Raw genomic sequence first — 12,496 nt, 5'->3', positions numbered from 1 at the left:
GAGTTATTCGACTGTCGTGTCGTCAGCAAACATCAGAAGTGTATTTCTTTAATTAGGAATTAGATTTTAACTGCTTTTCGTATATTTGCAGTATTAGAAAAAGTCAGAGTCAAAGATTGAAAGCTCGTTCAGTACTTTCATGTTACAGAACATTTTTATTCCCCTGTGAATAAGAAAAAAAATAAAACCAACATTCATCCATTACAGAGCAGCAAATACTGTTTAGTATTTAACAATAAGTGCATTTTTACTTCAGAGAGTAATTTATATCGCCATTTTCTGACAATATGAGGTAGACAATGGACAGGCTGGTCATTGACCTCCAAAATATCTTCTTCACATCCAGCTGCCAAAGTTAAAGGACAGCATTAATTAATCAATCAACTGTGGGGTAATGAAGACATTGTGTGGCCTCATTTAACTCTGTCCTGAAAATGAATTAAACAAGAAATAAACAGAATTTAGTAAGTGCATTAAGTACAGAGCAATTAACAGTGCAAAGATTTGACACATTTTGTCTCTGTAGTGATTTTAAATCATCATAGTAGCAACATTTTTCCAGTGCACCTTCATTTTCACACCCTTCAAATTAATTCCAGCTTGTTGACACATTATAGCAGAGCAGCAGTAAAAGGGGTTACTGACCTTTACAGTTAAAAACATTAAATAAACAATTTGTCTCCCTCTTTTGTCTTTTGATTTTGTGCACACGTCGTTCATAATCCCGAATCTCATATTACACGTAAAATTACATCAAAAACACCCTCTATACTCTATCAAGTTTGAAGTGCACAGTGAGTCAGTTTGAGTACTTAAAATAGTATACACGCTAAAAACAATTATTGACTATGCAGCTTCTCATGCTGCGTGAAATAAAAAAATAAAAAAAACGGTTCAGAAAGTATTAGTAAAACCATTGTTTTTGCAGCGTCAGTAGAGTTCCCAACCTTGCAATAAAGATGTTGGATAACGACTCGCTCTAAATTTCACAACTTTGCTGCTAGTGGTCAACAGATAGTGGGAGAATCAAGTCAATTAATGACAGATACAGTTTTAAGTAAATAATGTTTCTTGGATTCAAGATTTGCTCACATTCATTTGTGCTCATCACATCATGTAAATCATGTAAAGATGTTTCTATGAGAAGAGCTGGAGACAAGACAAGAGGAAGAGGACATGGAAGAACAAGAAGAAAGGGGGGTGATTGGGTGCGCCCCCAGTTTTAGTGGAGTTGGTGGTGGTGACATTTGTGTCGGCTGAGTTTGGAGACAAGAGCGTCCCCAGAGTCCGAGTCAGGAAGCTTGTGTAGCGGCTCAGTCTTGTGAAGACCATCGGTGGGTCTGCTCGTGTTTGTCTGGTGGAGTTGTTTGCAACTGATAAGACGACCGCCTGGAACCAAGAGCCGTCTTGCTGACACATCAGTGGTCCACCAGAGTCACCCTGAAAAAACAGACAAAAGGTGTTCGACAAAATTCCATCAAAGTCAGGTAAACCCAGTCGGAGTTGATGATCATGCAATAGTATTAAAAGCTCCAGATCAGTAACTATGACGTATCAACAAATGGTGCATAATAATAGTAACCAGGTCCTCATTCACCTGCTCCAGTGTGAAAGATCCCACACAAATACTGTCACTCGTTGAGGCATTGCCACAGTCGACCATTGAGGTCTGGAACCCCTGCAGGACTTGTTCTTCTAAAGTGGAGAAAAATAACAAAACTGTCGTCTAAATAACATTGTTTTGTCTGAAGATGTAGAGTGATGCAAAGAGGTGGCATTACTGCCACTGTTCTGTGGACTCAGGTTATCAAGTTAAGTCTAGTTAAAGTACCATCACCCCAGGTGTCTCACCTTGAGAAACAGTCAGCGTTGCTTTGCACAGAGTCCACGCCCACCAGAGTCCCACCACACACATGACTCCCATTCTTCTGTAAACTAGCCATCCATGGCCACATGCCATCTGTTGCCACCGAGTTTCCTCCAACAATACGAGAATTCAGCGGGGCTTGTCCACAGACCACCGCTGTAGAGAAAAGCCAAAGGTAGACACGATGAGACTTATTTTTAAAGACAGCATGCCTCTCCATCACTGCAGATCCAGGTCAGACACACAACTTTAATTCAAGCTTCCAAAGCTTTCATGGAGGTTTACACAGACATCTGGGATACATGTGATACATGTATACATCAGCTTCAATAGAAAGCTGGGATTATGAAGCAGAAAACAGTCTGGACATGACAGACACTCACGTCTGGGTGTGGTTGTTGTAGTGGTTGTTGTAGTGGTGGTGGTGGTTGTAAGTGCTGGCAGGCCTGTACAGGTGACGCTGAGGTCGCTATCTGTCCCAGTGGATGTGAAGGTGATGAAGCCCGGCTGGTTGCTGCTGATTTGGCTCTTAATCCACGCTTCATACTGGGACACTCTGGAGTAGACTCCTGGGAAGTTAGGCTCTCCACAACCAATTCCACCACTCACGATTCCTGCCTGAATCCAGCGATTGTTCTGCTTGATCACAAGTGGACCTCCTGAATCTCCCTTTAAAGGTGACAGAGAATGAAAAAACGTTTTTACCTTGTCTTAGTTGAATAACGGTAGTCTGCCCGCATTCACGAACATACGAAAAGTGCTAGACATTCTGAACATCTCCGTTTCATAGAAATTCCTCTTTTAGAAATGTCAGCCAGAAAATGCCCCAATCTGAACAACGGATACATATTACGTAACATGTATCTTACTGCCCCCCCACTCTCATTCAATTCCCTCCCCTTCAAAATAATTTGCATACATCCGCCCTCTCGCCTCCAACGGGAAGTACATTGCAGCAGTGCTTGCGGAGTTCAAGGCGAAATGGCGAGTCGCGTTCCGAGGTGTGCTCTTCCAGGCTGTGCAAGCGGTGTGCAAACTTTCCATTACATTCCCACCGAAAGAAATGCACGAGATGCGTGGCTGCTGTTCATTTATAATCGGATTCCAACTACATTCAACCACAGACTGCTACTTCGTTTGTGAACGGCAGTCTATGGCGAAAGATAAATTATTTTCTGGTCCCGATCGACTTGTGCCTTGGATTATACATATGTTGTTTTTCAGAATAAAAAATGATTTTACATGTCAAGAATGTCACAGTTTGTCGCAAGATAGTTAAGTAAAACGCTATGGAAAACACGTAATTAAACGAACTACAAGTCCCGCATGCTGGCGCGTACAGAACCGACCAAAACTCCCTTCAGTAAGTAGAGGGGCGAAGTTTACATTCTTTTGAGTGGCAGCAAATGCAGCCAATCAGCGTCAAGTGCTTGCATTTCATAATGAGGTTGCCAGTTAAGCCCGAAGGGGCGCCAAATAGGTGCAAAACCACGCGTTTAAAATCCCCCACCCTAATATAGCTTTCTGAGAGAGGTTTTTAGGAAGCTTCTAAGGCATTACAGACCCAACCAAAATTTTTTTGTCTGCATGTCACATCACAGATCAAGGATAAATACCCCGTTCAATCATTCTATGTCACCTTTAAGACCAGAAACATTTAGTTGTAGAGTTGCTGAGGAAGAAGGAATCTTTACAGGAAGTGAAACTATGACACAAACATAGGTAAAAATGATCACCTGACAGGAGTCCTTCCCTCCTTCACGTAACCCAGCACACACCATGTTGGCAGTGATTGAGCCCACTCCATAGTCGCAGTTACACTGTCTGTTTCCCACAATTGGCACGTTCACCTCCATCAGGTTTTGTGGGGAAGGAAGGGGAACTAAGATCACACAAACATGATAAACACACAGCCCATTAAAGATAAAACCAGTAACAACTGGTCCACCAGTAATGCCACCACCTTCAATCTGGCAGGTCAGACAAACACCAAATTCAAGTATCAACAAGACATCACTGATCTTCTGAGGCTGCTTATGCTGTTTTTGAATCATTACAGTGTCAACACATAAAAGGGCCCTCACCATCTTTAACTTACATAAGAATTTTGTTGCTCTTAACAGATCTGACATATTTTCTAGTCAGGTCTTCTTTCAACATAAATTTAATCTGGTTTCTTTATGACCCACCTCCACTTCTAATATCGCCCCAGCCAGTGACCCAGGTGTTGACTCTGGCGTAGAAGGTGCTGTCTCTGGCTGCCAGGCAGACAGGCACAATGTAGTTGGTGAAAGTCACCGGTGAGGAGAGCTGCAGTAGGGCGATGTCGTTGTCATTTGTTTGGCTGTTGTAGCTGGGATGCCTGATAATCCGTTTTAGCGACCGAACCACCTCGTTGGGGTTGGGTCCCTCTTGACTCTGACGACCCAGATACACAAGCAGGTTGCTTGTGGAGGAACTAAAGGCCGCAAAAGAAACTAAAATGATTCATCTGTTTTCTCAGTTCAGTGATTTGTGCTCTGTTTTCGATACCTGTATTTCATGGCTTGAGGGTATCTACTCACCTTGGGAAGCAGTGAGCAGCGCTCAGCACCCATTGATTGTTAATGAGGGATCCTCCACAGAAGTGATGTCCCCCAGTGTGCAGATCGGCCTGCCAGGGCCAGCTGCTTTCAGGGGCCGCCTGTCCTCCAGCTATCCTGGTGTTGAGCGTTGGCAGACCGCAGACTGAAGAGTACCGTTAAAACACACATTGAGCAACAGTCTCTCAGGACTACAAACTACTGGCTGAAGACACAGTGAGGAGAAGTTAAACTAATCTCAGTCAGTGGTTTGTCAAGAAATGCTTTTACTTGTTTTCTTAAGGCTGACTCTGGAGTTGTCAGAAAATAGAATCAAACTGTACACATTTCCGCTCAACAGAAATCCCCAATTATGTATTAAAATTGTCACAAGGAAGGAAGTTAATAATTATGCATGGGAACTTAACTTACCAGATAGCTGAGACACTGACTCTGAAAAAAGAAAACAAGAAAGGGTTGGTACAACAAACGTGTATCTATGTACTGTTGTCTGTTTACTTTCCGTAATGCTTTGAAAAAAGGAGGTGTTTAAACATTAACTGTGTCATTTATTACCACAGTCTGCATGTCGTTCTCTTTTAACAGCTACATTTTACACATTAACTGATAAGCAGAGTGTATTGGAGTCCTCATTCCCAGAATTATTATTCCATTGTTCACGAGAAAATATTCTTTTGTGATATATGGAAGATAGCCTGTGAAATGACTATTCAGTTCTCAGTTTTTTGTTTTAGAAGCAGTGACATCACAAGATGTGACTCCCATCTCAGGCCATCCTGCAACTACTACACATGGTGATGACCGACGTGGGTCACACGATATTGGATTAAATGGGTTAAATAAAAAATGGTTTAACGTGTAAATCGGGGGTTAAATTATTTTAAGAAAAACTGTATGTTGCTCATAGAGGCTAACTAAAATGGAAAAAAAAGATTTACACCAATAATGCCACAGTTAAATGTTTACATTAACAAAACCAAAACTGACTAATTATGTCCTACATATTATTAGCATCGTATAATAATAATAATAATAATGCATTTTATTTGAAGGCGCCTTTCTTGGCACTCAAGAAACAGCAGAAGAATAAAAAATATATATATAAAAAAAAAAAAAAGAGCAATTGTCATCAGGTGGAATAGACAGTTTTAAACAGATATGTTTTGAGTTGTGATTTGAAATGGGGAAATGAATCAATATTTCTGAGTTGGGGTGGTAGTGAATTCCAGAGACGAGGAGCAGAGCGGCTGAATGCTCTGCTCCCCATGGTGGTAAGACGGGCAGTAGGGACAGACAGATGTATGGAGGAAGAGGATCGTAGAGAGCGGGAGGGAGTGGGAACATGGAGGAGATCAGACAAATATGGGGGGGTGAGGTTGTGAATGGCCTTGAAAGTAAACAGGAGGACTTTAAATTGGATACAGAATCGAACTGGGAGCCAATGAAGCTCTTGAAGGACAGGAGTGATGTGGTGAATGGAGGGGGTTCGAGTTATGATGCGGGCAGCTGAATTCTGAACTAGTTGAAGTTTATGGAGGGATTTGTGTGGAAGGCCAAAAAGGAAAGAGTTGCAATAATCCAGACGGGAAGTGACAAGACTGTGAACAAGGATGGCGGCAGTGTGGGGGGTAAGGGAGGGGCGGAGGCGATTAATGTTACGTAGGTGGAAGTAAGCAGACCGAGTAATGTTATTGATGTGGGATTGAAAGGATAGTGTGCTGTCAAGGATGACACCCAGACTCTTAACCTGGGGGGAGGGTGAAACGGAGGAGTTGTCAATACTAAGAGAAGAGCCGTCAGCCGTCCTTCAGACGGCTGCGATCCATGCGAGTGTAGGACCACTCGCATGGCGAACAGTTTTTTTCCATCCGCAGTCCGTCTGCTGAACAATGCCAAGCCCCCCCCCATGAACACATCAAACCCACTACCATCCCACAGTAAATGTTCTGGTGGAATATACAGTTAGGCCCAGAAATATTTGGACAGTGACACAATCTTCATGATTTGGGCTCTGCATGCCACCACATTGGGTTTGAAATGAAACAACTACAACGGAAATGAAGTGCAGACTTTAAGGTTTAATTCAAGGCGTTGAACAAAAATATGTGATTAAACATGTAGAAATTGTAGCTATTTTTATACAAACGCTCCTCATTTCAGGGGCTCAAAAGTAATTGGACAAATAAACATAACCCTAAGTAAAATGTTGCTTTTCAATATTTTGCTGAGAATCCTTTGCAGGCAATGATTGCCTGAAGTCTGGAACCCATGGACATCACCAAACGTTGGGTTTCCTCCTTTGTGATGCTTTGCCAGGCCTTTACTGCAGCTGTCTTCAGTTGTTGCTTGTTTGTGGGTCTTTCTGCCTTACGTTTTGTCTTGAGCAAGTGAAATGCATGCTCGATTGGGTTGAGATCTACTGATTGACTCGGCCATTGCAGAATATTCCACTTCTTTGCTTTAAAAAACTCCTGGGTTGCTTTTGTGGTATGTTTTGGATCATTGTCCATCTGTACTGTGAAACGCCGTCCAATCAACTTTGCTGCATTTGGCTGAATCGGAGCAGAAAGTATATCCCTATACACTTCAGAATTCATCCGGCTGCTTCTGTCTTTTGTCACATCATCAATAAACACAAGTGACCCAGTGCCATTGGAAGCCATGCATGCCCATGCCATCACACTGCCTCCACCATGTTTTACGGAAGATGTGGTGTGCTTTGGATCATGAGCTGTTCCAATTCTTCTCCAAACTTTCTTCTTCCCATCATTCTGGTACAGGTTGATCTTAGTCTTATCTGTCCAACGATTGCTGTTCCAGAACTGGGCTGGCTTCTTCAGGTGTTTTTTGTTAAGTCAATTCTGGCCTTTCTATTTTTGAGGCTGATCAATGGTTTGCACCTTGTGGTGAATCCTTTGTATTTACTCTCATGAAGTCTTCTCTTTATTGTAGACTTAGATACTGATACACCTACTCCCTGGAGAGTGTTCTTCACTTGAGTGGATGTTGTGAAGGGGTTTTTCTTCACCATGGAAAGGATTCTGCAATCATCCACCACTGTTGTCTTCCGTGGACGTCCAGGCCTTTTGGAGTTACCAAGCTCACCAGAGCACTCTTTTTTTCTCAGAATGTACCAAACTGTTGATTTGGCTACTCCTAACATTTCTGCTATCTCTCTGATGGATTTCTTCTCTTTTTTTCAGCCTCAGGATGGTCTGTTTCACCTCCATTGAGAGCTCCTTTGACCACATGTTGTGTGTTCACAGCAACAGCTTCCAAATGCAAACACCACACCTGGAATCAACTCCAGACCTTTTAACTGCTTAATTGATGACAGATTAACGAGGGAAGAGCCCATGCAGCCTTGTTATTTTTATTTTGCAGCCTTCTGAGTCAATTGTCCAATTACTTTTGGTCCCTTGAAAAAGAGGAGGCTATGTATTAAAGAGCTGTAATTCCTAAACCCTTGCTCCAATTTGGATGTGAATACTCTCACATTACAGCTGAGAGTCTGCACTTTAAGCCCATATTGATTATATAATTGTATCCTGAATATGTTTTTGTAAACAGCTAAAATAACAAAACTTGTGTCACTGTCCAAATATTTTTGGGCCTAACTGTACATATATATACTGTGTATATATTTTTGTATTTTGTTGTATTTTTATATTTTATATATCTGAGAGGAAGTTTCTATATTTATTCTATAATATAGTTTCTATATTTTATTTTATTTTATTTTAGGCGTAACAACACCAAAGCAAATTCCTTTTATGTACCATCATGCTTGGCAATAAAGTCTTTTCTGATTCTGATTCTGATTCTGAAAAGCTGTCGGTTTTGGATAGACTGGATTTGGTGCCAATGAGGAGGACCTCAGTTTTGTTACTGTTTGGTTTAAGGAAGTTTTGGGTGAACCAGGTTTTTATTTCAGAGATGCAATCAGTAAGGGAGGTGGGTGGGAGAGTGGGCGAAGGTTTGCTGGAAAGGTAGAGCTGGGTGTCATCTGCATAACAGTGAAAATGAATATTAAATTTGCGGAACATATTGCCAAGGGGGAGGAGGTAGATGATGAAGAGTAGGGGCCCCAAGACAGAGCCCTGGGGCACACCTGAAGAGACGGAGGAGGGGATGGATTTAAGGGACTTAAGTTGAATGAACTGAGTGCGGCCAGAGAGGTAAGATGTGAACCAGTCTAAAGGAGTGTGGGTGATGCCAATGGAAGACAGCCTGTTGAGGAGGGTGGTATGACAGATGGTATCAAAGGCTGCACTCAGGTCGAGGAGGATGAGGATGGTGAGGAGTCCAGAATCAGCTGCCATAAGGAGGTCGTTGGTAATTTTGATAAGTGCTGTTTCAGTGCTGTGGAGTGGGCGGAAACCGGACTGGAACTGTTCATACAGGTTATTATGGGATAAGTGAGAATGGAGTTGGGAGGCAACTGTTTTTTCAAGGATTTTGGAGATGAAGGGTAGATTAGATATAGGACAGAAATTGTTGAAGTTAGAGGGGTCTGCACCAGATTTTTTCAAGATTGGGGTAATGGCAGCAGTTTTGAAGGATGTAGGGACAGTTCCAGTGGTGAGAGAGGAGTGGATGATGGCAGAGATGAGAGGGGCAAGGGAGGGGAGGCAGGCTTTAACAAGTTGTGTGGGGAGGGGGTCAAGTTGACAGGTGGATGGCTTGGATTTCCGAATAAGTTCTGTGATTTCTGAGAGAGTGGGAAGCTGGAAGGAGGAGAATGAGTGTGTGGATGGGTGAGAGTCGGCTGGGATACTAAAGTGAGGAATAGTGCCAAGGTGCTGATGAATATTCTGAATTTTTTCAATGAAAAATGACATTATGGAGTTACAGAAGGAGGTTGTGTACAAGTGAGGGGGGAGAGAGTCTTGAGGTTGGGTGATATTGTTAAGTAGGGAGAACAATGGCTTAGAGTTGCCTTTATTGGCAGTGATTATACTGGAGTAGTAGTGGGTTTTGGTGCGGGTAATGCAGTCCTTATAACATAAGATGTGGTTATTGTACATTTCTTCGTGAATAGTGAGACCTGTTTTTCTAAGGAGACGTTCAAGTTGCCGACCTCTGGCTTTCATGAGACGAAGGTCGGGGGTGAACCAAGGGGCGGAAACAGAAAAAGAAACAGATCGGGTTTTTAATGGAGCGAGGGAATTAAGAATATTATGGAGACCAGTGTTGTAATGAGAGACCAGAGCATCAGGAGTGGATAGATTGTGGATGTCAGGGAGGCAGGAGGAATGAATACTTAAAGTGAGAGTGGCAAGGTCGATATTCTTTATATTCCGAAAAGAAATAAGGCGTGTTTTTTTAGAGATGGAGAGGGTGAGTTTCACTGTAAATGAGAGGAGAAAGTGATCAGTTATGGGGAGTTCATCAGCTGTAAGGTCAAGAGGGGTGACACCAGAACAGCAGATTAAATCCAGGATGTGTCCTTTGGAGTGTGTGGGAAAAGTGGTATGTTGCTGACATCCAAAACTATCTAAACAGGAAATAAAGTCTTTGGTGAGAGGCAAATTGATATTTTCCATGTGGATGTTAAAATCTCCCAGAAGTATTATGTTTGGTGAGAGAGAGGACAAATGGGTGAGAAAAGCAGCAAAGTCATTTAAAAATTCACTGTTCGGTTTAGGGGGGCGATAAACAGTAGCAATAATGGTAGGAGTGGGACCAGACAGCTCGCAGACAGCAGATTCAAATGAGCTGGAGACAGGCACAGACACCGGCAAGACTTTCCACTTCTCGCGGTAAATTAACGCGAGACCTCCTCCCCGGCCAGAGCCACGAGGTTGACAGGTGTAAACAAACCCACAAGGAGTGGATTCATTCAGCTGAGAAAAGTCATTGGGCTGTTGCCATGTCTCGGTTAAACAGAGAAAGGCAAGCTTACGATCAACAATAAGGTCCTGGATGAGATGTCCCTTGCTTGTCAGTGAGCGGATGTTGAACAGAGCGAAGTTGGGTGAGGTGTTGGTGCGAGCCGACCGAGCTAGGCGGGCTAGCACGCTACGGTCAACAGCCCGGCTGGTGGAGCGTGGAGGGCGACGAGAGCTGGACCAGATGGACTTTATAGCTGTTGAACTGTTGTGGAGGAAATGCCGGCGGGATCCTCGGTGGATATATCTCCGGCGAGGCTGGAAGGCGATGTTTGGGTGAAGGTGGAGAGCTTCTGGCGCAGGTCCAGGCAGGTGGCAGCGCAGCCGTAGCAGGTCGGTGGCCGAGTACTGAAGCAAACCCGTCACTAGCTGGTGAACAGGCAGTAGAAACAGCCAGGCGCAGACAAACAGGGTGTATGTCCTACCCGCCCGCATTGTGGATGAGGACTTAGGCAGCATCGACGGCTAGAAACGCCAGGTGAGGCTCAGACCGGGGCAGAACAGGTGAGCTAGCAGTGAAGGCTCACACAAAAGGTAGTGCCGACAGATCGTTTAAGTATTCCAAATGAAGGCAATTACACTCACCGATTAGGTCATAGAAACATAAAATGACTCAGGAAAGTCTAGAAAGTTAAAAAGTTAAAAGGTTACCGGCGAGCAGCGGCAGCAAGTTGTGCCAGCGTTCACTCGAAACCGGAAGTGAGTGCTGTATCAACTCGTGTTACGATGAACGTACCTTCTGAAACCTGAAGAAGTGGATCATTAAAAGCCATTTGAAAACATTTCTTTTCACCAACATAAATCATTTAATCTCACAGTGGTTTTGACAATAGGCCGTTACTCCGAATATACAGTATGCCAACAAAATGTTTAGTTAAACGTAGCTATACAGGTTTGTAATAATTATTTCACATAGCTGCGTTCCAAATCTATTTGATGTCTTTAATGTCTTTAAAATAATCACCAGTCCTGTCCAAAGCAGCCCTCATCAGTCCGTCTCTCTGTACAGTATTTTCAAGCGCTCTTACCTTGAATCGGGAGAATCAGCACAGCGAACACATGGATCACTTTGTAGAAAGCCATAATTGTAAGTCCATCTAATCATATCCGTTTTGGCATAAGTAATCTGTCCCCTCCCTTTCTCTCAAACACACCTCTCTCTAGCTCGCTGACAGTCACCTGTCCAAGCACACGCCCAATGATCTCACAGCATAAAAGATTTCTGTTCTTGTATAAAACGTCAACAACTCTTCAAGTACAACTTCACTTCTGCTTCATTTCATATGGAAACATTCAACTTTGTACTTTTTGATGACACCTGCAGTAAACAGTATCTTTCTTTTTAGTATCAGGAATTATCACTTTTACATATCAAAACCTATAAGGATTAAAATATCTTCTCTCTGGGCTCTTAGCCCAGTTGCATCTAGTTGAGCCTGTTCTCCCACTTCAGCCAAAGAAAATATTCAGAGGGCCAAATAGGGCACTTATCCAGTGACTAGTTATACATTTTGAAGATTTACTGGCAGAAAAAATAACTCGTACTATGATGCCACTTGTAATGGAGAATGTTCATGATGTTGGTAGTTTTAGACTAAAATGCTTCTGAAATGCGTTTTTCCGGTTCCAGAAACAAGCAGTGATTGGCATGTTTTTTTAATTAAAGCTCCAAAACATTTAATCAGTGGTCCAGGTGACTAGCACCAACACCACCACAGACTCCCTGGATACAGCAAAAGCTGACGGTTTAAACAATCAGATTATCATCCTCACCGGGCAACATTCCTGCACTGTCTTGGGGAATTTGACACTGCACTGTCTGTGACTGCTGCCGTTTTCTGTCGGACATCTTTTTGTACACCTTGCAGGTGTACCAAACTGGGCTTGCAATCCAATAAACAAGGTAAATATAAGCAATATTCTAGTACGGCAACATAAAATTGTGTTTACAGTAAGTACAGAACAATTAACAATGCAAAGATCTGACACATTTTGTCTTTGTAGTGATTTTAAATCTTCACAATAACCACATTTTCCAATGCATCTTCATTTTCACACCTTTCAAATTAATTCCAGCTTGTTGACACATTATAGCAGAGCAGCAGTAAAAAGGCCTCACGGGGACTGTTCTTCACAGTTAAAAACAATAAAGAATC

General features: G+C 42.7%; 1 protein-coding gene across 1 annotated transcript; it reads right to left on the bottom strand.

Annotated features, from left to right (window-relative positions):
- Nucleotides 1-131: 131 nt before the first annotated feature.
- On the bottom strand, nucleotides 132-10,775 carry LOC311506176 (polyserase-2-like; the record flags this gene model as incomplete). The annotated part of the gene is made up of 9 exons (XM_084570054.1): nucleotides 132-1,440; nucleotides 1,598-1,695; nucleotides 1,852-2,023; nucleotides 2,251-2,536; nucleotides 3,604-3,749; nucleotides 4,057-4,325; nucleotides 4,432-4,594; nucleotides 4,861-4,881; nucleotides 10,355-10,775. The coding sequence occupies 8 exons, from the start codon at nucleotides 10,773-10,775 to the stop codon at nucleotides 1,632-1,634; spliced, it is 1,542 nt and encodes a 513-aa protein (XP_084426180.1). The 3' UTR covers nucleotides 132-1,440; nucleotides 1,598-1,631.
- Nucleotides 10,776-12,496: the final 1,721 nt, after the last annotated feature.

Source organism: Chelon labrosus (assembly GCF_963514085.1).
Source record: "Chelon labrosus genome assembly, chromosome: 21".
Lineage (NCBI taxonomy): Eukaryota > Metazoa > Chordata > Actinopteri > Mugiliformes > Mugilidae > Chelon > Chelon labrosus.
This window is presented reverse-complemented; position numbering and strand designations above follow the sequence as displayed.